The sequence below is a fragment of the Biomphalaria glabrata genome, chromosome 18, assembly GCF_947242115.1.
Source record: "Biomphalaria glabrata chromosome 18, xgBioGlab47.1, whole genome shotgun sequence".
Taxonomy (NCBI): Eukaryota; Metazoa; Mollusca; class Gastropoda; family Planorbidae; genus Biomphalaria; species Biomphalaria glabrata.
Window position 1 is genome coordinate 15,259,671 of NC_074728.1, and position 26,969 is coordinate 15,286,639.

Here is a 26,969-nt window from a genome sequence, read left to right on the forward strand (position 1 = left end):
AAAATGACAATCCTAAGAATGTGTGGAAAAAATGACTCCGGATTAATAGTCATTATAAAATATAGACCTCACAGGATTCAGGGAAGGGGAGGTAGAGTTGTCTCTTCTCATTGCTTCCTGACCTTAGCCCTTCCCCCTCTACGCACTCCCACTAAAGGAGAGGATTTGTGGCGGGTAGATGTTGAACTAGGTCGTGAAAATGACGCAATGAGTCTCAAGGCTACACACTGGAGTACAGGGCAGGGTACAGCGTTGAACATAACTGCTAAAATGGAAGTCTGGAGAAAATTGTCTTCTTATAGTGGGAATGGAAATGAGCAGGGTGGATTTGTGCGCGTTACTTATAGGAATTAAATATGTTGATAAACTAAAGTAGTATATACATATTTTATAATAGCATTAATATCTATTATCAACACTCCTTCTTTTATATTGTTAATGGGTAACCCCTTTAGGAAGATCTATTGTGGGAGTGTATAGGTGTGTTACGTCCTTCAAATGTGGTCATTAACTTTTATTGAATTAATATGTAGATTTATGTAATATAATATTTATATAAATAGCAATGGAAATCGCAAAACGGCTAGAAATTACGATAAAATATAATGTTTTGAAAATTTTAAAAAAAGTTAATGGAGAAGACAGATGAGTTAAAAATGTAAATATCATTTTTTTTTTTTGGAATATTGGTCTCTTATTAATACTTATTCTGCTTATAGAAGATTGTTGATGTTCCAATTTAACCCCGCCTTCTCTATCATAAACGAAATATATTTACTACAATTTTCGAGAAGGTATGATTCCTCCATTCCTTTTGTGTTCAGTAGGCCTACCTTATACAATTATTTTTTTCTTCAGAATGAAAAAAAAAAAAAAACGACAAAAAAGGTTTCATACACTCATTATTAAACACACACACACACACATATTAAAAAAACAACAAAAAAAACACTCGTTTCCCTAACTTTCAAAACTGCCAATCAAATTTAACTATCTTCATTTCCCTTATATATATTATTATTTTTATTACTGTTCTTATTATTATGATGGTTTTAACAGAAATGTGTCTACCAAAGTTTTTGAAAGGCCTCTAATATATAATCCCCAGACTTCCATTAGAACACCTTTGTGTTTCCATACCCTTTAGTCCAGTGTGTAGCCTTCAGATTCACTACGTTACTTTTACGACTAAGTTTACATCTACCTGCGAGAAATCCTCTCATTTAAGTGAGAGTGTGTGCCCCCCCCCCATCCCATTTTAAGAGTACGACCCCTCCTTTTTCCACAAGCAGAGGGCGATTGCGATTATATTTATCACCAACACTCCCCGACATAATAAAAATATTTTATAATACTTTTTAATCATTAGTAACTAAATATTTACACAATTTGCATAATCATCAATTTAAAAAACCTCACCAGTCAACCTTAGGGGTTGGTGATGGACGGAAGCAATGAGCGGAAAATCATCTCTACCTCCCCTCCCCTGAATGCTGTGATGTCTATATTATATAATGACTCAGGAGTCATTTGTTTCCACACATGCTCATGATTGTCATTTTCTCCATTTTGTCAGCTTTTCTTTAGTTAGAATCGTTATGGTTGCTATTTTTTTTATAACGTCACCGATAGCCCATAGCCTAAGGATAACATATACGTTAACATTTTAAAACTACTTTCAAAATTAAGGTCGCTAATTAAAGAGTGCCTAATTATCCGGTGCCTAATTTTCCGCCTTGTCAAAAAGTGCCTAATTATCCGGTGCCTAAATTTCCGTGTGCCTAAATATCTGTAAATATGCGGTGCCTAAATATCCGGTGCCTAAATTTCCTAAATTCGTCGAACCATTGTAAAATAATGCACTGTCAAAGTCAAACTTTCAAATTTGGGCCTATACTGCCTATATACATTAAACATAAATGAATAACAGCACCAGGGACCAAGTTTTTAAGAGAGACACCACCGCCTAGCGATAACGCACCAAGCGAAACTAACCTCTAGACCAGGGGTCTTCAACCTTTTTTGGCCTACCGCCCCCTTTTCGAATTTTTTTTTTTAAAAATCCGCCAGCGCCCCCCTCTAAGAAAAACAGTTATAAAGAAGCGCGAGAAGGCAAATTTGAACAAAATATCATCTATCTATTAATTAGTATGCTGTCAATAACACTTATCCCGCTTGGGAGACGACCGCATGCCAAAGGCGATTGTTGTGAACTCCTTGGCCTATGTCTGACGAGCTTTAAGGAGGACTGAGTTACAGAGGTGCCCCCCTACCCCGTGAGCGCTATAAAGATTTATTCAGGCATTCAGGCGCCATTTCGCTCTCACTGGCATAGAGGAAAGTAACTGGCAGCATTCTCTGGCAGCAGATAGCCTCTGAGAGAAACAATTCGAGAGCTCTTACAAAAACTGCGGGACAAACATTTGATATTCAAAGAAAAGCCAGCATACAACGGCTTTGTCTGCATACAAATTCGGGAAAATATGTAGATCGCAGTTGTGTTTGCATAGTTATGTGAAACACTGGACTCAGCCGTAATCTTCGGAATTAAAGGCAAAAACAGCCAATATTATCATTATGCAAAAATTGTGTCAAATAATTTACAGTTATTACACACAAAAATTAATTGTAAAGACTTTCTTTCAAATCCTAAGAAAAGTCTCCGTTAAAATTTTTGAATATTAGGGCCTACTGTTTTTAGGTTTAATTGTAAATTTAGCTTTATATTTTAATATAAATATTATTATTGCAGAATTCACTACAAAATGAAATTAAGCTAATGGGAACCTTATGTCCCCTGCGGTCTGACAATATTAGAAATTTCCAGCTTTAATTTAGCCAAAGCGAGGCGAAGGTCTCCTCTAGTGGCTACATCCAGTCTATTTCTTTGCTTATTCATTAACTTTGTTATGCACTAAATCTATGTTAACAATGTATGTTTACTGAAAAGCTAAAACATAAGCCAATTTCGACAACAGTTTTGGAATTTTACTGAAACATTTAAATGCAGCCACATCTCTGTTGTGCCTCCTGGGACGTAGCTAGGAATTTCCATCGTTTGGAGGGCCAGGGGGCTTGACATCTTTGGGGGCCGCTGCATTTTGCGTAATATTTAATTTAATTAATTAAAAAAGCACTCCCTTAAATGGGGGCCCCGTGGATTTTCAAATTTCCCCCCTCCCCCCCACCCTAGCTACGCCACTGTGTGCCTCCTATGTTTACATTCTTTTTACTGAAGACATAGTTTTGTAAATCTATTTTTTCATGCAAATCAATTTGAACGTCAGAAACAGATGTTTAATAATTGTCATTTATATTTTTTTTTCTAAATTTTAGAAGCGAATCTTAATTTCTTCATAGAGCATTGTTACGTGAATTGCATAGATATCGGTGTCCTTGGGCAGTAATTCATTAGTTAACAAACAAATTATGTGAGATTGTAAAACTCTTTAAAATAGATTTAATTCCTCAATAAAAGAGAAAATGATATTATCAATAAAAGTCAATTTCTTTCCTAGCAATCAGAGGTTGGTTTCATTCATTTGTTTTAGATGCCTACCATGTAAAACAATTTTTTAGCCTGCTTTAAGTCATCGCCAAACGTTGAATCTTCCCGTTTCTCAAAAAAAAAAAAAAATTATTTAAGAGCTTAACAATTAATAAACCCCTTTCGAAATCCAGCGAACTTCATTTTACAACAAGAGTCTAACACCTTTTTCATCATTTGTTTCACAAAACTGTTGAAAGATGCGCTTATTTTCGGCATGGGTTTGAATTTTATTTAGGCCTACAGTTTTATAATTAGATTCCAATAGAAATGAAATTGCGGGCTAAACTTTTCTTGTGTATCATAACTCACAATGTGAATAGTGAATAGATTTGTTCTTTATTCTATATTACCTATAAAGTCATTGTAGCGTCCAACCACTGATGGTTTCCTATATGTCCTCATAAGCTACATAATTAGAAAATTTTGAAATAATATTTCAATTCTAACAGAAAAAAGTCTTCTTGTGTTACATATGTTTTAAAATAAATTTAGTTTTAATCAATTTTTCAACAATATCATATGAATTTTTAAAAAACTATGCATTTTTCTAAAAAGCCATTAAAACATATCCTGCTTTGCTGTTTTTTGTTTTTAAAATTGTTTTAATTGTAGATTTTTATAATTGTTCATGAATATTCTTAACTTATTTTTGGATATTGCTATATGTTCGTGAAGCCGACTTGGTTTCATAACCTCATCTGAAAATGCCATCAAAGTAGAACTTATTTTTTTTCTAGTGGCAATTCACTAAATCTCAAGGAAATATTACATGACATTCCAGCAGGGGTGGACTGGGAATTAAAATCGGCTCGGGCATTTCTATACAACCCAGCCCACAAAAAGTATATCATATGATGGGCATCCAATTTTAGGTCTCCCTGTCCTCAAAATCATTACATTAAGTTGTAAAATGTATCGATAACTAAAAGCATGGATAAAGTGAACATTATATCTTTATAAGAAATACAGGTCTTATGTAAAGTTTTAGTCACTAAGTATATAGGCCCTAAAATAATGAAGCCTACTAGTAGCACTGTCTACGGATGTAGGCTATTACATTTTTTCGGATAATGTGTTAGATTTAATTAGCTTAGAGGGCCTCTTTTTACAAGGGATATTATAAAATATTTATAAAATCTTCTATATGAAGCCATTTAGGTTGCCCTACCGGCCCATTTGGGTACCGGCCCACCGGGCATTTGCCCGAATGCCCATATAGCCAGTCCGCCCCTGCATACCAGTGAGTTTTCGTAACAACATTTTATCAATGTTTTTTGTTTTTAAAAAGTTAAATTATTCTATTAAATGTTACCTTATATGTTTTTTGCAATTAAATTTTACATATCAATATATTAACATATGTAGATAAAATAAACTATAAGCTAAAAGGCGTATTACCTACTTTGTTGATCAAATCTTAAACGTTTATACGCGAAATATTCAAGGACAATAGATACTCTCCGATCATAACAAGAGTAAGAATTTAAAAATAGAAAATGGGATTCCCGAACTCAATTTCTAACGCTGTTTCTGTTCTTAAATTAGAAACAAGTTAACTATACTTTGTCTATATTTAGTTTCCCAGCTTTAATGTTGAAGAATTTTTAAATTTGTTTTGTTTCAGAGCACCTTAAGTTTCTTCTTTCCGCCTTTATGCCCAGCGCCCCCTTACCGCCCCATTTTGTGCCCAGCGCCCCCCTACCGCCCCTTTGGCTCTCAGCGCCCCCCAAAATCTCGAAAACGCCCCCTAGGGGGCGATATCGCCCCCGTTGAAGACCACTGCTCTAGACCATCGGAATGTCCAAAAAAACATTCTTCTGATCCAGAGTCATTTCGCTCGTATGCAAATTACCACCCCAGTGGTCAAAGGTCACAAGCCCCAGCTAGCCCCTCCCCCACCATCCGTTCACTAACAACTTCGATAGAGTCGAATCCGGAGTCACAGGTTCGAGCCTCGGTCGGCGCATGCCCTTATTTTCGTAGCGTAGCATTTTAATTCACTACTTTCTCTCTTAAAAACTTGGTCCCTGGTGCTGTTATTCATTTATGTTTAATATATATGTATGTATCATTTGTTTCAGCACCTAGCTTCAACTCCAAGTTTACTATACACTGCCTATAGTATATATATATATTATATATATATAGAGAGAGAGATTCTAGGTGTCCGAAAAGCATAATGATGAACTACTCTAGAGTCTAGATCTAGTATTTAAACTATAAACTATCTAGAACTAGTACTACTAGTAGTATTAATATTATTTATACTATATCTAGTATTTATACTTTATATTTATTATATACAATTATAGATCTAGTCAATCTAGATCTAGAATCTAGTTATATAATAATAATTATAGTATAGATCTATAGATTCTAGATCATCTAGATTTATAGAATAGTTAAGAGTAAGACAAGTTTTGAAGTTAAGATCTAGACTCTATCTTAGTGTCTTAGTATTACAAAAAAATATTACATAAAAATAAAATAGTATCTAGAGTCTACTATCTAGATCATAGTAGATCTACTCTAGATCTCTAGAATGACTAAGAATGTAAATCAGGCGTTTAGAAACTAGACTAGATACATCTAGATCTCTAGACAGAATCTAGAATCTAATCTAGATCTATAATTATAGTCTCGACTCTAGAAGACAGAAGATCTAGATCTAGATTATTATCTGATTATGACACATCTATCCAGCCTAAAGCCTAGTAGATCTAGAGTCTATAAGGTTTACTTAGATCTAGATCTATATTTTTTTCAATTTTCGTTACTTTGTACTTACGTACACACTATAGTGACTAGATTTTCTCCAGAATAGATCTATAAAGTCCATGACCTTTTAAATACTACTAACGACATATATGAATATATATAGACGACATATAGAATATAGACTACTAATTTGTTCCTTTTAGAAAATAAAAACACCCCGCTAACCCTGTTACACACAGGCAATGGGTCGCTCTCCAGACCCGATCTAACTTTCATCTCAGCAGATCTAGATTTCTAGATCTAGATCTAGATTCTAGATGTAGATAACAAAACCTCATTTTCAGTGCTCGAAGATATCGGAAGTGATCACAGCCGCATAGAGATCACTATTCCTCTCTTCTAAAACCAGTGGTGTAACAACTAAGCTCCCACGTAAATGGAGTTACACCAAGGCTGAGTGATCTGCGTACAGTGGACGAATAGACCGTTGACGAAAAATACGGCGAGATAACTGCAGCAGTGTTGGGTGCGGCCAAGAAATATGTCCCCCGGACCTATCCCGGCACAGACCCGCCTGGTCAGAAGAATTCTAGTCAGGAAAAGGGCGCGTAGAAAAGAGTATAAGAAAGATACCCAGGATGGTTGCCTGGTCGTGCGGTTTGCGCGCTGGACTGTCGTTCAGATTTATCGATGGTCCAGGGTTCAAACCCTGCCCGCTCCCATCCCCCGTCGTCCTGCGGGAGGTTTGGACTAGGAAGTAATTATTTTCAACTCTGAAGGAACATCCGAAACATGTAAAACATTTTACAAACAAAAAACATCTATGTAGACAAGCTAGCGGTCTGCACACCCGCTCAACTATTGTCACCCAGTGGAGAATCGGTCTCTATAGCTCAAAAAATGGCCGACTTGCTGAATAGGTCGACTTCTATAATCAGCAAGTCCGAAAGGAAGTGTCCTACGTTCAAAGCCCTCATTAAAGAACGAAAAAGGCAGGAGAGGGATCCAGATGACTTAGCTACTCTGGGCACGTGTTATGCGCCCTTCTGTCGTGCTGAGCTAGATAGAGCGATAGCAAAGTCCCAAAACAGAAAGGCTCCGGGCCAGATCGGATAACCTCCGAGATGCTAAAACATCTTGAGAAAGGAAGAGACAAACTCCTAGAGTTTATGAATTGAACCTGAGTGGAGTCAACTCTACCCAGGGCTTGGCGCTTTGCAACCATAGTCCCAATACTTAAGAAAGGCAAAGACGCGACTAGCGTTGAGTCCTACAGACCCATATCCTTGATCTCCACCATTGGTAAAATTGCTAAGTGGATGGTCAACGAGCGACTCGTGTGGTCCTTCGAGAGTACCGGTAGGCCTATGCTAGCGCCAGGTCATGCCGGCTTTAGGGCAGGCATGACCAGGTCAACGTATTTATACAAGAGGTGGCATATGGGTTGCAGAGATCAGAAAGCACATATGCAGTATTTCTAGACCTAAAACCGGCATACGACCGCGTGTAGAAGCAAGGCCTCTATCTGAAACTTAGAGCCATGGGTGTGCATGGCCGTAACTACCAGTGGGTAAAGGCATTTCTAACAGGGATGAGCACACGAACTCTATCCATCACTCCCTAAGCAAGCCGAAATTCCATCAGAATGGCTTACCGCAGGGCTCTGCCCTATCATGCACACTTTTCATGGACTATTTAAACGATTTGCCCAGCTCACTGCGGACACGTAAGCTGCTATATGTGGACGACATTGTCCTCTGGTCATTTTAGTCTAAAATACGCATCTATCCATATTCAGGGGAGATAATCCTCTCTTTTTTTTTTAACTTTGTCAACAACATGTCGGCCGGTTCATGTATAAAAATAATAAATATCATTACATATTATTATTATATTAATTAATATTTTATGGATCTGAGTATAGATCTAGATCTACTATGATCTAGTCATAGAAAAAAGCTATAATTGTATAATTATTATCTAGAATTTAAATCATTAATTAGATCTACTCATTGTGATTGTCACTAAATAAATAATAACTAGATCTATCTAGATCTAGATCTATATTAGTATATATCTAATTAATCACGGTAGATCTAGAATTACTAGATTTTACTAGATCATAGTAGATCACTATATAGATGATCAATGAATCACAATGACATTACACTTTTGTGACTTACTCACTAACACATTTACAGAGATTACATTATTATCATTATTATACTATAATCATTATAATATTGATTATAATTATTATTATAATTATATTATTAGAATATTAGTCTTATTATTATTATTAGATCTAGATCTAATAATAATACTAATATTTATTACTAATAATATCTTTTATTTTTTATCTATCATGAATAATCATGGAATGAATTTATGAATAATGTCAACTGTCATGGAATCTAGACTAGTCAAATAACCCTATAGAGGCCCTAGCCCTAGACCCAGATCCTCTAGAGCAGTGGCGTAGCAAGGTACCCGTGGGCCGGGTTGAAGAAAATGTTGATTGGCCCCCTCCCTCCCCCCCTTCCCCCTCAATATGACAAATTTTCAAAATTTGTGAGACAAAAAAAATCGAGTCATTTGTATGTACATTTAATAAGACATTTTAATTCTTTTACTGTATTACAACTTCATGAACACAACCGACAGAATCATTGAAGACCATGTTTAAGTACAGTGAACATAATGCGCAAGCGGCTGCTTTTGTTTGAACAATGCCAGAAGGTTATTGTAATGTCCGGTCATATTGCCTTGGCCTCACAAGTAATTTAAAAAATGATGGTGATTTTGTATTTCTTGGAGCATTTGTTCAGCCAATGTTGCTGACTTCTGGTTCTCACAAATATAAAAAATCTACAAGTGATCTTTGATTGCAATTTCTTTGGGTATTTTGTTATCGGAGCTCACAAAACAATTTCAGAAAATAAAGTTAATTTAATAAACTTTTAATATTTCTTGAGTGTTGTCAACCATGATAGAGAAAAAATGGCGCAGATTGGATCTCTTTTTAGTATTTTTTGGTAAAACTGCATAGTCTAACAGGTCTTTTATATCGCTATGAATCTGTGGGGGGTTAGGTAAGAGATTGTGTTTTTTGTTGTTGTTTTCTTTAGAATTTATGTACTGCTAAGAAATTGTTGTTGTTACTTGAGTCACCTAAACGATACTCTTCACGATGACCTCTAAATAAAAGGCTGTTGCATGCTTAAATAAAAAAAATTAACATTTACTATCCATTTCCATCAGTAGGCCTAATTGTCAGCTTCTTCAATATGCTCCTTGTTTGCAAAGCTTGAAGAGTTGGACAAGTTCACTCACCTTGGAAGCATCATAACAAATGATGGGGATGCCTACCATGATGTAGCGTGCGGAACAGTAAAGGATAGAACACCTAACCAAAGAAATTTTTTTTTTTTTTTTTTTTTTTTACGGAAATGTTTTATTCTTGAGGAATAAGAGATTGGCTCTTTACAAAACAATTAGATCAATTCATTATAAGACATCAGTTAGGCCAGGTTCACATCTAACTTCACATTTACTTTCACCTATCCTTTGGTCTGCTGGACCGCTGGGACACCTCACAAGATCTGTTAACCTTTTTTTCTCCATTATTTTCTGTCATTTGTCTTTGATAGAATTTCATTTTGATAATATTAAAACCTGCCTTTTTACCTGCCTAGGTGGACCACCTCGGGGTCTGAGTTTTAGTTTGTGTTTCCACACAAACTGTCTTTGTAACCTTGTTTATTTATTTATTTTTTTTTGTTTTAAACAATTCGGTTGGAAAACAAACAACATTGATGCTGTCTCGGAGTATAAATCCGAGACCATCTGAACGACAGTCCAGTGCACATACCATACGACAAGGCAGCCATTCAAGTGAAAGACACTTTTCCATGATAAATTTATGTAATTATTGCTTTATCTAAAAAAAATTTTGTGTAAACCTCTTCCCAACTCAGTCTACGAAGTCAAGATAAGTAGCTCAAATAGTCAACATCTTTAAGACTTAAACGATTTCATAAGTAACATTTCCTAAGCTTGTTTAATATCTAATATACATTTCTGGAGATAGAAAAAACAACTTACTTTTTATTAAAAAAAAAAAAAAAAAAAGCAGAAAGAAGGAAAAACTATCAACGGTTTAATTATAAACAAAGCTTGTCTTCGGGTCCGAAGATTAGTGAAGTATGCAGTCTTTCCTGTGGCTGCGCGGCCCCAGCTGTGACCTACATATTTTGCCACATTCAGGGCCTAATCATTGTCCGCAGGTGGTCGATTTAGATTTTCTTTTGGCCGTCTTGCTCTGTCCTTGGCAGCGGATTTTCTTTTGGTTTCAAATGTGTTTAATTAACATAGAGGGGAAATAAACAAAAGAAATAAAAGTTATCACCAACACACCATCACACCATTACAATAAACCTGATGAAAGCAGTTCCTTTCATCAAAACCGTCCAAGCGGCTTGTATACAGACTCTAACTAAACACATGGGTTAATATTTTGAAGTTAATAAAGTTTGATATGACGTTAAGAATATTTTAAGGAAATTTTTTAATTTGTTAATTAATTATTATTTTTTTTTACAAACTTGCAGTTCTTTTTACCCCACTTTTTTGTCACCCCCAAGGGCAGGTCACAATTGGTCATTAATCACGCGCCATGCAGTGATTTATTTGGACTTAAAAGGCCCTAAGCTATTTAAGATAAGGGGCCCAATATTAGTTCAGATATAATATTTAACTACTAAATATTTCTTGGGGGCCCTAACCTATAGCTTATGTTGCATATAGATAAAAGCTGGTCCCATGTTTGTATGCCATCAGGTATGGGCCCCTAAATGGTCGTGGGCCCCCTTCGCGCCATGGATGCTACGCCAGTGCTCTAGAGTACTCTAGATCTCTAGAGATTATTCTAGATCTTTATTAAATACTAGACTATACTATATTATAATATTACTCAAAAATCTAGATATAGTCTCTACTCTATATCTAGATCTAGATTATTCTAGATCTAGCTAGATGATTAGACTCAAATTAGAGTCTAGATCTAGATGTAGTAAGTTAAGTAAGTAGACGATGAGGACATTATTATAGAAACAGGTGACATTTACATCATCTGCCCTATAGATCACTAGGTTTGAAAGGGGAACTTTACTTAATGAATATATAAAAAAAAAAACAATTTGTAATTTAAAAGTACTTATGGATAATAAAAATTCCTTTTGAAAGATTTAAACTTCAAAAGAGAAAAATTAATTGTATTATTATTTTTTTAGTGCCCAATGATTTTTTAAATTTGATTACCGGTACTTTCAATAATAAAAACAAGACTATGGCTTGAATATTCATGGTCCATTGATGAATTCGATGGGTGCCACCTCTGGGTTTCTATGGTAACAGTGTGGTAATACAAACTATCTTTGTAATCTTATATGAATTAGACTTCTGTGTACTTCTCGATGATGACAGATACAACCTTGTAACACTTTGACTGAAAGTGGGATAAATATAAAAGGTCTATTTAGTCAATCTGATTATAGACAAGACTAGTATCTCAAGCTTAGCATGGCATGGGTGTGGAAAATAGAGACATTTATAGATCTACTTATCTAAATCAGTCTTTGCAATTACTCTTTTAGAAAAGATGTCCTCATTTGAATGTTTGCCTTATTATGCTGAAGGAACAGTTGTTACAGGATTTGGACGTGGAAGTAAAGAACTAGGCATACCAACAGGTAGGATACAATTTTGACTATTCCAAAGATTGTAAATGTTATACACAATGTCATGACCATGCTTTCTTTTTTCTCAATAAAATCTTTTTGTATGAATCATTTACAATACATTCTCTCAGAAAAGATTTTAAAATATTTTCTACTAGCCATATATTACCCGTGGTCCACGGGTCTTAAAGGGAAACTCCGATGGTGTTGATGTAATTTTACTCATTATAAGAGAGGTTAAAAAAAGTATTTTTATATTTACCTTATATTTTAAAATCTATTGACTTTCTAAATAGTTTTAACACACATTAACTTAATATTTTAACACAACTTTTTTTTCTTTACATTACAGCTAATTTTGCAGAAGATGTTGTCAAAAAATTGCCCGAAAATTTTCATTGTGGTGTTTATTTTGGATGGGCAAAAATTAAAAGTAATGGCAATGTTTTCAAAATGACCATGAGTATTGGTTGGAATCATTACTACCATAATCAAGTGAAAACCATGGTAAGTTTGAGAAAAAAACATTTTTTTGCCACTAGACATAAAACAGAGTTTTTTTGTGATATCACACAAATTTAGAGGTGACCACTGACATGTCCATGATGGAGGTAGACACACAGGTTTCACCATTTTCAACAGGATTATCAAACGTTTTTAACTACAAGCTACCAACAACTACAATTCTACTTTCCTTCATGTAAAACATGAAACATATTTTCCTGTGATCATCTACACCCAATGGAAGAGGGTTGATAAAAATCAGTTGATTCAAATATTTCACTGTATTAAGAATTAAGATTACACAGCAGAGAAACCTAATACATGGCTTTATTAAGCTAGAACGACATATGGAATAGATTTTCAGCCAAAACCTCGTGAACACATTTTACTATGTTTCACAAACATAAATAGTTTTAATTATTTCACCACATTAAGCATATTTTAAAAGTATGCTAGGTATAATGCTAAGTTTTATATTATTATTTTACATTATGACAGTATCTTCTTGAAGTGTCAAATATGTCACAAGATGTTCCTGTGATGCCAGGGATTCTTATATTGATATTGATATTACATCTAAATATCTTTAGAGATTCAAATAATGAATATCCTTTACTTCAAAATAGAAAACTTTAATTAAAAAACTAGGCATCACTCACGATATACAAAATGTACAAATGAAACTGTATCAATTGAATATCTTCTTCAGAGCTCATTATTAAATAAATTCAAACAAATATATTAATTCTACAACTGAAAATATGCGACTTGTCTCTTTAAATTCCATCTGACAATTGACGCTTAAAACCTGCTAAAACCAATCCCCCAATTCTCAGCCGAAACCACGCTCAAATCACGTGATCAGATGATGTCTGAGCTCTTCCATCCTTGAATAATCTAGAAAAAAGCTAACTACTAAGGTTACTTCCCGGAAAAGTTAAATTTAGATGCAGCTAGACTGCTACGTGACATCTATTAATTTTATATTATTATTTTTCTTATATATGTCTGTGCTTTTTTCAAAGCTTTTGTCAACTCACTCTGTTTATCTTGTACACATTTTTAACACATTAGTGAATCTAGTCATCTAGTCAATGACTTTAACTCTGCTAAGTTGGGCAACTATACTCTAATAGCATTAGGGAATAAGTATTTGCTCCAATTTGTCTAGCATATGTAACAAGCAATGTGCCTTTATCTTTGTGTTTTTCTGAGTGTTTAATTAGGTTTTGTTTTTGTATTTGAATATTATGGTTCAGTGTTTATGTATAATTGCTACTTTACTTTTGAGTCTTCTGTCCTGAAGGGTCTCTAAATTTAATTATTTTACTAAAGTTATTGCTCTTATCAAATGTGAATATTCATTTCATATTTCATGTCTGTTCTAGTTTCTGAATGTTTTCTTTAGTTTAGGGGTCCCAAATAGAGGATGTATATTCTAATATTTGCCTAGCCAAGGTTAACATTTTAGTTTTATGTTCTTATTTGATTTGTATAAATTTCTTATATAAATTTCATTTAATAAACCCAAATGCTTTGTTTGATTTTTCAATAATTTCATCATTATATAGTTTGTCCATCGCAGTTCGATGATGACCACTTTTTTATCCAGGGGGCTGAGGGCTTTGCACTGGGGTTTTATGCCTCCTGATGTGGCTGGTGAGACCTATGTGAGCCCGGAATGTTTGGCCGCACACTGGGCAGGTTATTTCAGCTGGAGCTAGTGTCATTTGCCTTGCTTTTCTTCTCTGGCGTTTTTCTTCTGCCAGCGTTGTTCTTTTTTCTTCAGCAACCTGTGCGCCAGTTTTTACAGCGCGACGCCATGATGCTCTGTCATGTGCCTCTGTCTCCCAGGTGCCTGCCTGGGTCTATGCTGAACGCCTTCAGAGAAGCTTTGAGGGTGTCCCTGAAGCGCTTTCTTTGACCACCTTGCGAGCGCTTTCCTTCGCTTAGTTGGCCATACAAGAGTCGTTTAGGAATGCGGTGGTCTTCCATTCTGCAGACGTGACCTGCCCATCGCAGCTGGGACTGCATCAGGATTGTGTGGATGCTTTGCAGACACGCTCTTCGAAGGACTTCAGTATCTGGTATTTTGTCTTGCCATTTGACATTTAGTATTTTTCTCAGACATGTCATGTGGAAGTGGTTCAGTTTCTTTGCATGTTTACTGTACACTGTCCATGTTTCTGAGGTATAGAGCAATGTAGGGAGGATGACGGCTCTATAGACCCCTAGCTTTGTGTTTGTGGTGATCCCACGTCTGTTCCAGACATTTTTAGACAGTCTGCTATAGGATGCACTGGGCTTGGCGATACGCAGGTCGATTTCACTATCGATTTTTCCATTTCTGGGGAGTGTGCTGCCAAGATAGGTGAATTAGTCCACTGCGTTTATATCCTGTCCATTTATAGTGATGCTTGGATCCGAGTAGGCTTTCCCAGGAGCAGGTAAATATATAAGACTTCAGTCTTTTTGTATTAATGGTAAGGCCAAAGTCTGAGCATGCTCTTGAGAAGTCACTGACGATGCTCTGCAGATTATTTTCAGAGCAGGCATTTAGGGCACAGTCCTCAGCAAATAGCATGTCTCTTATTACTGCTGCATTTGTTTTTTTTGCTTTAAGCCGCTTCAGGTTGAATAGGCCACCATAAAATCTGTATGATATATTTATCCCGTTGTTTTCTCTATTTGTAAATGCATCTGTCAGCATAGCGGAGAACATGATACTAAACAGTGTAGGTGCTAGGACACAGCCTTGTTTTACCCCGTTTGATACTTCGAAGGGCTCTGATGGTTCTCCACTTTCTTGGACACGAGCCTTCATGCCATCATGAAATAGTCTCACTATGGTTATGAATTTTTGTGGACAGCCATACTTTGACATAATCTTCCAGAGTCCTTCTCTGCTAACAGTGTCGAATGCCTTTGTTAGGTCGACATATATTGAGAACAGGTCAGCATTTTGTTCTTGGCATTTTTCCTGGAGCTGCCTTGCTGCAAAGATCATGTCAATGGTTCTACGCTCTTTTCTGAAGCCGCACTGGCTTTCTGGTAGTAGACCATGTTCTTTGTGTTGCATGAGCTGATTTAGTAGGATGCGTGCAAGGATTTTCCCAGCAATAGAGAGAAGAGATATTCCTCTGTGGTTGTCGCAGATCTGGCGGTTTCCTTTTTGCTTGTATAAATGAACAATTGTGGCATCTTTAAAGTCTTGTGGTATTGACTCTTTTTCCCACATAATTAAGAAGAGCTTATGAAGTCTTTCAATCAGGGCTAATCCACCTTTATTGTAGACCTCTGTGGGAATGGAATCAGCTCCTGGGGCTTTTCCGCTTGCGAGCTGTTGAATGGCAAGATCGGTTTCCTTTAGAGTAGGGGGGGTCATCCATTTTTTCATTTATTGGTACTTGCTGTAACCTGTCTATGGCCGCTTCATTTATGATGGAAGGTGTATTGAGAACCTTTTCGAAGTGCTCTGCCCAGCATTTTAGGATTTCTTCCTTATCTGTCAATAGGATTGTCCCATCAGCATTTAATAGAGGGGATGAGCCTGACTTTGTGGGTCCATAGATTTCGTTTATGGCATGGTAGAAGTTCTTCATGTGGTGCTTGTCAGCAAATTCCTGTATTGTTTCCACTTTCTTGCTAAGCCAGGTATATTGCATTCGGCGTAACTGTTTTTACATATTTTTGCAGATGTTAGTGAATGCATGTTTAGTGGACTGGGAGTTTGGGTTGTTCAGATACAATTTATGGAGCTTGTGCTTTTCGTCTAATAGTTTTCTGATCTCAGTACTGTTTTTATCATTATAGAAACCATCAATAGTAATCATTTCATCATTATAGAAACCATCGATAGCAATCATATCTAACCATGATATTTGATATTAAAATTAACAAAGACAAAGAAGGTTAAAATTTTCTTTTTTAAATAAAATAAAAGTGTTTATGGTTACAACAATCTCACTAATTCTATTGAATTTAGCATGTTAATATATATATGTGTGCTAAGTTTGAACTTTGTAGCTTGGCGCACTCTTTAGATATTAATTTTCAAATTTGATGGTTAAAATCTATTTTTAGTAACAACCAACAGTGTGATTTACTGGAAATGGTCAATTTCTGTCTATCACGAGCTATTTTTAGAAGCACACATAGAAATTTTTCATTTAGATTAACTTTTATAGTGTTTGAATGCTAGATTATGGAGAGGGAATGTGTCTTTATTATAATGACTTTGTAATCTGCAAATTTTAAAGTAAAAGTTTAATTACTTTAAAAAATAATATAAAATATTAAAATTTTTTTTTCATATTTTTAGCTCAGCGAACTAATAATTATTATTTTTTTCTGTGTGTTGTTTTTTTATATTAATATACATGTAAATTAATAGTTAATAAATGAGTACATTATATTTTTAAAATGATGAGCTATTATTGCACAAAAATTCAAGTAAAAAATCTTTTAATAACTTCTAAAAAAATCGCAAGGTTTCTTTTTTATTTTATTGTCCGAAGCAAGAAATTTTTCATTTACAATCTAATTTTTAAAGCATTTAAATTAAGGCATTTTAAAATGATTAATTGCCAGTGCTCTACAAAAAGGTTAAAACTGTTTTTTATGAAGTTTATGAAACTTATAGTCATTAAATTTTAGGAAATACTTTTCTGCGCAGTGCTATTTTCATTTATAATTTATAAGAATTATCTATCTGATGCATGTAAATAGCTATTTAAATACAGCAGAATTATAATAAAAAAAAATAAAACACAATACAGATCTCCGATTTGTTTTTTTTTTGTGATTTTTGGGCTCATATGATGACAAAATCACATATATTTTTATTTTTTGTTGAAGGCTTTTTTTATATATTAATTAACTTTTTTTCAAAGATTTTATTGCTTGGTCTTATTTTTTTTATTTATTTTAACAGAATACTGGGTAATGTAAAAGAGTGTGAAGTTTCAACCCCATATCTTTAAGACTTTTTATAATACAGTTAATTTAAGTTCAACTGTCAGTTGTTTCGGTCACAGATTTTTTTTTATTTAAAGAAGGCTAATTTTTGGCCACTAAAAATTTAATAACTTCCCTCACAATTAACTTAGCAATATAAAATTGGTATCATTGGAAAGCATTTCTCAAGCTCTGTCTAACTAAATAGGTTCCATTGCATTGTCATCATTTTGAAATTTTTATCGAAGTACCTAACGTTAGCTAGAATAATTGTAGGAAGTGGTGGGCGCAAATGAGTATTTTCAGATGATAAATCGTAATCGCGTATTTTCGTGTCCATTTGCATATAAAATACTACGCAAGATACGTATTTGTAGGCAACTCTTGTCTTCAAACTGATTGGAAATAAATTTAGTTCTAATTCATTTGACTTTTATAGATCTAGAGGCCTATTGGGTTAAAAACGTATACTAATACGATATCAAGCACTACGAATTTATGTAACTCTAGATTTAGACTTCGAGATCTAGATCCAGTCTTGTTTTCTGGATATAGATGTGACCAAGTGTGTAGGCCTTCTAGATTTAGATTTTAAGATCTATAGAGAATTAATTTAGATCAAAGTAGATCTAATTATCGATCATGATTTAGTATATTTAGGATCTAGATCTAGATATCTGTAACATGATCTAGATATACTGACTCAAAAGAATGCTCAGCAACTGCCATCTTATGAAGAAAGGTATTATATTGATCTAGGTCTAGATCTAGTTTTCCAATTTCAGGATAGTAGCCTACAATTCTGTAGGTTGTTGCGCGCACACGCATACACACACACACATACACACACACACACATACAAACATATATATATATATATGTATATACATTTGTATGGTAGAGACGTTTTGAGCTACTGTGAGAATAATAAGTAAATACAAAAATCACTATTGACTTCCGTAAATTGAATATTGTAGCTATAAATTACAGTGAAATTTATCTAATAATCTATAATACAGAATAAACTCAACACAATTTGGATATCAGCACTTTATAACTTTAAATGAAAATAAAGAAAAAAAGCAGTAAAACATAGGAACCTATACACATTATACACATTTTTATTAAAATAAAATAAAATAATTAAAGACAATTTTGTCTGTATTAATAACCTAAGGGAGCCTATCCGAGCCAACATCAAGTTCATGTTTTTCTTTTACCTCCCCTCAAGTTATGTTACGTGATGACTTTTTGTGCCCATGTTCTCATCTGAGATAACAGCTAGATGAGGGGGGGGGGGACAAGAAGGCTGGACCTCGAAAGTGGGCATGGTCTTCTCGAACTATTCTCGAACCATTTTATTACCCATCACACTGTAGTGCATGAGACCAAAACTACATGCGTAGCCAAATTATAGACTTTCCCAGTGATCATCTGGTGTAATTATTTTAACAAAATTTTTTTTTTACTATACCTCTATTCAAGTTACTTCATGGAGGTAAGCGGATGCTGATTTCAAGAATGGCTCTAACGATTTTCCTAGAAATTTAACAGTTGATGTATATTGCTGAGAATACAATTACTAGCTGGTTGCAATTAGCTACACAGGGAAAACTCTAGCTTGACCATTATAATTTTTCGAAGTAAAAATAAATAAATGTAAATATGGCTACATACTAAATCTAGGTCTAGATCCTACATCAGTTTTGAAAGAACTATCGCGTTCTTGAAAGGATTATCGCGTTTGGGAATTTCGAATGTGGGGCTTTATTGATTCATGAATTTAAAATTTAATGTTCAGGAAAATTGTGCGCATTGCTTTCCAAGTCAAGATCTAAATGCTTATCATTGGAATATTAAAAGGTGTACTAAATCTATACAGTTGCTTAACCACGGAATCTCAGGGAAAAGTGGGAAGGGGTGGGTAAAAAAATGTTTTTAGAATCTAACATTCATTAATTTTTAAGAAAAAAAAAAACAATCGATCAATAGGTTGCATAAAGAAGGTATTGTCTTTTTTAAAAAGTATTTTTAATGTTTTTCTTGTTTTAAATTGAATTATTAAAGTACGGGTATATAAAACTAACTAAAGTACCGGTATCTGATAAAGAATAAGGTCAAAAATAATATTTGCCAAATTTTTCCAATAGAGAAGCATCAGTATTGGCTACAACTGACAGACCAAAAAAAAGGAAAGAAAAAAGTGTAAGGGTCATGGGCTAAATTGTAGAAAGGGTTTCCTAAAAGGGATATACCACATATTTCAACGTAATGACATAAATCTTTTTTTTATATATTCTTAACAAACTGACTACTTATTTACTTGTGAAAACGAAAGGGTTCACTTTCAGAAGACCAAATACAACCATTATCCTTTTTTAGGACACATTTCAAGTATTGTTGAAATAGCATTTTGGAGAGACTGATAGATATTTTGTTATAGTTTTAGTTGTTATTGCTGCTCATTTTTGTTTTAAATATTACTAAAACCTTTTTTTATATATATTTTTTATAGGAAACGCATATACTTCATACGTTTGACGAAGATTTTTATGGTGACCACCTGAAAATTATTGTTCTTGGCTACATAAGAGCAATGTTAAACTTTAATTCACTAGGTATTTATTCAATATCTTATATATGTTTTAAATTGTTGCATTCATTTTAAGTTTAATACATAATCTCTCATCTAGCCTAAAAAATGTATATCATTCAGATACATTTCTGATGACTAATTTAGTTTACTTATAAAGTGAAAAAAAAAAGGAAAAAACAACCAACTTATCCACTTTTGTTGGAAATTAGAAGACCATAAAATCATATGAAGGAATTTAATATTGTTCATCTGAAATTTAGTCATAAATCAAGACAAAACAAATTAATAGTTAAGAAACAAGTTTTTTAGAATAGGTTTAGTCAGTTCTATTCACACATTACACACACACTCTCAACTAATTATAAACATATTACTATTATCAACATAATTTGTTAAGGAAATATGACGATCTTTGTCTACTTCTTTATCTAAATTATTTTTACAATACCTCTATTTAAGTCAGAACTTCGTGGAACCTGGACACGTATCTCAAAAACTGCTCTAGTTAAAGAGTTTAATAAATTAAGTTTCAGGAAAATTTTGCGCATTGTTTTCTAAGTCTATATCTAAGGCCTAGCATTGGAATATTATAAAGTGTACTAGATCTATACATTCGTTTAACCAGGATTCTTTCTCGTGAGGAATGGGAATGGGTAAAAATCGTAAAAAAGGTTTTATTGTTTTTTAATCTAACATTATTTTATAATTATAAAAGAGAAAAACTTTTGTTCTATAAGTTTTAGTACCAGGTGACTGAGCCTTGCTTGGTTGAATAATTTAATAAGGAAATATATTTATCTAAACTCATTCTAAAAACATTTTTGTTAAGACAAAAATGAGCGATCGGGCAAATACTATCTATCTGAAGAGTTTCTTTTGTTTTCTTTTAGTTTTAAATGGCATTGTACCTGACAATTTGAACAGAAAGTCTCTGAATTCCCCTACAATCTAGAAAAAACGCAGCTCTGGTCGTGTCATTTTACATTGCATCTTTTGCGTAAAATTTTTGGCTTGGAAGAAAGTCTTTGCAGCGTAACAATTAATTACGTTCAGACATTTAATATTGCAATTAGTGTATTCATTATGGGTTTAGTAAGAAACATCAAATAATGCAAAATGTTTAGATTATAGGGTAAAAACATTGCATTAGTAAGCTATTCTAAGGAAGCATTTCCGTATGGCATCTCTGTTACATCGCTATTGCAATTATTCATTATGTCTCAACTATGAAACATCAAGTAATGCAAAATCTGTAGGTTATTGGGTGAACTTAGAACTTTGTAACAAAGTAAATTGGCGTATTTTTTCCTAAGAGACTTAAAAGCATTGCGTTAGTATTGTAAAGAAGTGTTTCCGTGGGGCACCTCTGTTACGCCAACCTTTGGCATATGTACTCTGCCCAGCGTAACTGTCAGACTATAAAAGTCCCTCTATACTGTCCATCCCAGCATTCGCAAGAACATTGCTGTTTGTATACAGTCTTACCACTGTATGCCCATGATGGAGTGTAAACATCTTTAGTAAAAGCTTTCAAGAAGTTTTTGCTTCTTGTATAGTACCCCTGTCTCAGATCCATATAGAAGGGTTGAGAGAAACACTGCTTGGTAGACACTGATTTTTGTACAGATGCGGAGCGATTTATTTCGCTACTCTCTCGCTTTGGAGGCGATGTTTTACATCACAACAATGACAAGGAACCGACAATGATTTCAATAACATAAAATGTTTCACAACTTGTACCACAGATTCGTCTCTGTAACAGTTACTGTAGAATTGTCAATAAATATCAACTTTAATAGTAGCAATCAATGACTGTCATGAAATCCTATACATCTGTTCTGGCAATGATAACGACACCACTACAGACAAAATGAACCCAACATTGAAATGGGTAACTCCAACGCTGAAGTAAATAACAAAGACTCTAACTTTTCATCAAAAACTATACACACCAAAGAATGCGCTTAAAGAATATCATAGCAATATGAAATAAAATGAACCCTAAACAGAGGTCAAAGAGTCCCACCCACAAAAAATCCAAGGCTGTCCAATAGCTAAAAACCCAGAAGTTTTCAAGACCAAAAGAAATACAGCCCAAGATGGCGAAATGCAAGCCTAAGCAAGAGTGGACAAATGAGTAAAAAAAAAAAGTTCCCCTTTCAGACCTTGCGATCTATAGGGCAGATGATGTAATGGTCATCTGTTTCTGTGGCCCACAGTTAACGAGGCTGTCATGTTGCCAGCACACAATGACCAACCGCCTTTACTTTTCCCTATCCAAAGTCAGGTACCCATTGGAGTAGGGTGGACTCAGGAGCGCCTTAAAAGTCCCTATATTCAAAATCCCAGTCTTCACTGAAATTTGAACCCACTTCAGAAGCCAAGTGCTTAACCACAAGGGGACTAAATCCATATAAATATACACATCTCTCATTAAGTAGTATTTATTCCCCTCATTTCGAAATCAAACAAAATAATTAATCACCAACAATTAATTAGCTAATAGTTCAATGAATAATTGTAAAAGGTTTAGTTAAATTGATCCAAGAAAGGGAAAACATGAAGAAACCTTTTACAAGACAGTGAGCTCATGTAAGCTTTGTAAAACTATAGAGAAAAAAATAAAATTATACTAAACATTACTCATAACTACTAAACTGAAATCATCCCAATAGTAATATATAAGCCCCTAGCTCTAACAAACTAGATCTAACAGCTAGATTCTATTCAATGGAAGCATAAATAAAAGACAAGAGCAGCAGTACAAACTACTGCATAATCAGGAATTATAGCAAGCAGTCTTAACAGAACTATAAAAAAACTGCTATCAACAAAACTAAGATTGTGTCTCCCCACAGAGCACTGACCACTAGTCAAAGACAAATGTACCCCAGCCTAGTTATACTTGTCAGCGTGAACATATTGGAGAACATGACGTCACGGCTCATTTCGATGTCCACACCCAAGTTCCCTACATCTCTAATTTGTATTTAGCCATACACTAAAATAAAATCAAACAAAACATAAAATTATAAATCGGAATAAATAAAAAGCAAATCCTAAAATTTAAATCGTACAAAAAAATAAAATGAAAGTTTTGTATATTTGAAAATACAAAAAGGACTAACTAAGGGTTATAGACTACATTACAAATGAAATTAATAAATAACTAATATTCGAACATTGGAACATTGTTGCTACATGGATGATATTCATTGATCATTAATTTCGCACACAGGTTCCTTTTACCCCCCTAGACAATAGCTTAGAACCGTTTTTGACAGAATCGCAACCTGGCGACTGCAAATCAAGAAAAAACGCAAGCTTGCTAACAAACCTTTGTATTTCCCCAAAAGGCCGCTGTCTATATATCTAGCATTATAAAAGATAGCACTAAAATAGGACTTATTGTATATTATCTCTTTTCCCCTGAGTGAACTTTTAAAACTTGCCTTACGTCATTTCCGCTTCCCTTGAGACGCTGACTAAATAAAATAAAAAAACAATCTCCTAATAGCATAAAAAGATAGATCTAGATATATTCTCTGCCTTCAAATGGGGTTTAAAAAAAGCACAATACAACCAAATTGATATTTCTTTTTATTTAGAGAACATTGTACGAAAATTAATTTAGAGTTGGGATCTGAAATGTAGCATTCAATTTGGGCCTTCGGAAAATGCATTTTTTTAGGCATGAAACGGGCTAAATTGTCAATCAATTCTTAAAAGTTAAAAGTTGTCATTGTAATAATAATGACCGAAAAGTTTAAATGCTGTTGTCTGTGTGTGTGTGTTGGAGGGTTGTGTGTCATGATCTGAATATAATATAGTTTCTTATCTTACATAATACAAGCGTTACTTCAAAAAAAAAAGGTGATTACGTCCTACGCGTCATACATTTGGTCATGCATATTAACCAATGACCTAAATTCTGCCAAGTCACTGGTTTTCCTGGCTAGCTCAGGCAACCCATTCCATGCTCATAGCGCTAGAGAAGAAGGAGTATTTGTACAAATTTGTCCTAGCATATGGAATAAGGAATATGCCTTTAACTTTGTGTCTTTCTGAGTATTTTATAACAAAAAATTTTGTATTTGAAGATTATGTTTTATGTATAATTGCTACTTTACTTTTAAGTCTTCTTATCCTGAAGGCTTTCTAAATCTAGTGATTTTACTAAAGGTGTTACTATAGTCAAATGTGAATATTCGTTTGTTATTAATCTCACTGCTCTATTTTGTGTCTGTTCCATTTTCTTAATGTTTTCTTACAAAGGATGCATAGTTTCATGAATATGGTGATTCCATGACAGTTTTTCATTTATTATAACACCTAGGTATTTTGCGTTTTTAGTCTGTGTTACTGGTTTACCATGAATAAGATAAGTGGAATTAATTTGCTTTAGTTTTTTTTTTTTGTTACTCTTAATAACTGACATTTTTCTGGGTGGAAAGACATGCTCCAATTAGATTCCCATTTTTGTAATTCATCTAATTATCTTTGTAGAATTTCTGTATGTTGTTTTGTTTTTATTGTTTTATATATTATGCAATTGTCTGCAAATAATCTGACTTTTGTTCCTGAACTAATGCAATTTGGTAAATCATTTATGTAAATTAAAAATTGTAGTGGACCTAAGACTGTTCCTTGAGGTACACCTGAGTTTACTGTTATTGGTGTTGATTTAGAGCCATTTATTATTAAAGTTTGTTCTCTCCCTATCAGAGAATCTTTAATCTACTGATGCAATGAAATATCAATGCCAAAATATTTTAATTTTTTAAGCAAACTAAGGTGGTGAACTTTGTCAAAAACCTTGGAAAAATCTAGTAAGATAGCATCTATTTGCTATTGAGTAGCCGAAGAAAAGTCATAAAGTGTACAAAAGACTAATATTTTGTTGTCGGTAGAGTAGCCGGTGTGTACTGCTAGTAAACATATCAAATAGTAATGAGGAACATGTTTATTATAATAAAATTATACAAATGGATAAAATGACTTTTAGCGAAGTTATTTTAATTGTATACAATTTTCATCCTTTTGCAGAGCCTATTAGGTTATTTGAGAACCACTGGAATAGAGGAAAGAATCCTTGAAAAATTAACGTCACGATATGACGTAAAACGTGCCAAAATTAAATCAAAATTGTGTGTATGAAAATGGTTTGTTTATTGTTAAAGTAACCAAATGTGTATATTATATTAAAACCACAGATTAACAGAGTCTCTTTATTTCCAGATGACTTAATTGCTGCCATAAAAAATGACATAGCGGAGTCAGACAAAAAACTGGAACAACCAGAATTTAAAAAGTTCAAGGACGATTTATTTTTCAAAGAACCTACAGTACAACCTGATGAATTTGAATGCACGCAAGGATTGGTTGGTCCTGCAACTATTTCAGAAGACAATTTATGCTCCGAATATCCTTTATGTATTGATACCAGTAAAATTTCTTTATGTAGAAGTCATTCTGTGGATTTGGAAAAATCAAGCTCTAACAGGCTCATTAACGGTAGTCTCGAAAGCCATGGAAATAAAACACTTTGCATATCAAACTTGAAAATAAAAAATTCATTTTTAAGTGAAAATAAATCAAGCAGTGAAGTAGTAAATGAACCAAATTGTCAGATAAGCTGTGATACTGATTTCAGTATATGAGTTTGATCACTATTTAAAACAAAGATTTTGTTATAGAAATAATATTTAAAACACTGGGATTTGCATTCTTTGCACGACTGTATTTATTGAAATGTCTTCAAACGTGACTCAAACAACACTTTAAACTGTAATAGTGAATACAATTTAGCATATTCATATTATTTCCTCTCCTAAGTTTAAAATGTCATAGAACCAAAAAAAAAAAAAATTTTTTTTACAACTTTACTATTTTCGCTTTAGGAAGTACTATGAAATACTAAACAAGAATTCTGTTGTTGTTTTTTTATTACATAAATTGATTGAAATATCCTAATTACTGATAATCCTTTAACATGTTTAAAATAATTAGCATAATAGAATTAAACCCAACATTTTTTGTTATAAAATTGTTATTCATTACAGCTATATTAGATTATATTTATTAAAATAGGAAAGAAAATAATTATTTCTTAGAATTTACTTTACATGCATTGACAGTTAAAGAATTTTGCTTTTTAATACCATATGTAAATTGCACTTTTCTTTACTTATGATATGTCGTACTAATTTTTATTTTTGTTATTGTTATATTTGTTTTATTGATATATTGCCCTGCAGGTGTGATTTATTTATTTTTATTTAAGCAGTTGATAATATCATCGATCATATTTCATAAATATTTCAGTGCACTTTACAGTGACATATTGAAAGAAACATTTTATAAAAAGTAAAATAATAGTTCATTTCGATCTTTTTTAAAAACATGTTTTTGATAGTTTTTCTTTTAATAAATGAGAAAATACTTTTGATTAGGAAATAATTCTATATACCCAAATATCATTGGAGTAACTTGATCTGTTCAAACCTGGGTATTACATACTATGTAGGTTGTCACATCTCCGTTTACTTACTTAGCACAATTCTGAGTTGCATATCTCTATAAATAAAGGAAATTAGTTCTTAACGTGGTAATGTGTTTGAGTTCAATGGTTTAAAAGAAAAATGAAAAATATATCATTTGGATCATGCATTGATTTTCTTGATGATACCAAATCTCTATATAACTGGAAAATTCCATCTCAATTTACTTTTAATATATTAAAACATTTTCAAAAAGATCACAGTGGAATCCGCTAAATTCAAAGTGGCTATTAACATATTGTTATAAACCTGGTGGTGGCACAGATGGGGGTAGTGGTGTGTGTGTGTTTAGTCAGCCGACGCGAATCGCCCCAGGCCAGCGCTAGACGAGCGGTCAACCGTGACGA

At 33.7% G+C, this 26,969-nt stretch overlaps 2 protein-coding genes across 8 annotated transcripts in view; one reads left to right on the top strand and one right to left on the bottom strand.

Moving 5' to 3' along the window:
* LOC106060385 (talin rod domain-containing protein 1-like) overlaps positions 1–6,802 on the bottom strand; it is a 61,227-nt gene extending 54,425 nt beyond the window's left edge. For 2 of the 7 annotated variants that reach the window (XM_056016691.1, XM_056016692.1), the window contains exon 1: positions 6,027–6,289. The gene's annotated coding sequence lies outside the window, so the exon portion shown is untranslated. Of the gene's footprint in view, positions 1–6,026; positions 6,290–6,338 lie in introns of those variants that run through there. The other 5 variants (XM_056016693.1, XM_056016690.1, XM_056016688.1 and 2 more) reach the window with 5 other exon arrangements.
* Positions 6,803–7,993: 1,191 nt separating this feature from the next.
* On the top strand, positions 7,994–26,669 carry LOC106065997 (riboflavin kinase-like). The gene is made up of 5 exons (XM_056016695.1): positions 7,994–8,123; positions 11,923–12,018; positions 12,359–12,513; positions 19,982–20,084; positions 25,301–26,669. Exons 2-5 carry the CDS (start codon positions 11,928–11,930, stop codon positions 25,720–25,722), a joined length of 771 nt encoding a protein of 256 aa, XP_055872670.1. The 5' UTR covers positions 7,994–8,123; positions 11,923–11,927; the 3' UTR covers positions 25,723–26,669.
* The last annotated feature ends 300 nt before the right edge of the window (positions 26,670–26,969 follow it).

Coding starts and splice junctions, on each gene's coding strand:
- LOC106065997 (XM_056016695.1), top strand. CDS start 11,928: ATGTCCTCATTTGAATGTTTGCCTTATTATGCTGAAGGAACAGTTGTT. Junction 12,019..12,358: donor AGAACTAGGCATACCAACAG/GTAGGATACAAT, acceptor TTTACATTACAG/CTAATTTTGCAGAAGATGTT. Junction 12,514..19,981: donor ATAATCAAGTGAAAACCATG/GTAAGTTTGAGA, acceptor TATTTTTTATAG/GAAACGCATATACTTCATAC.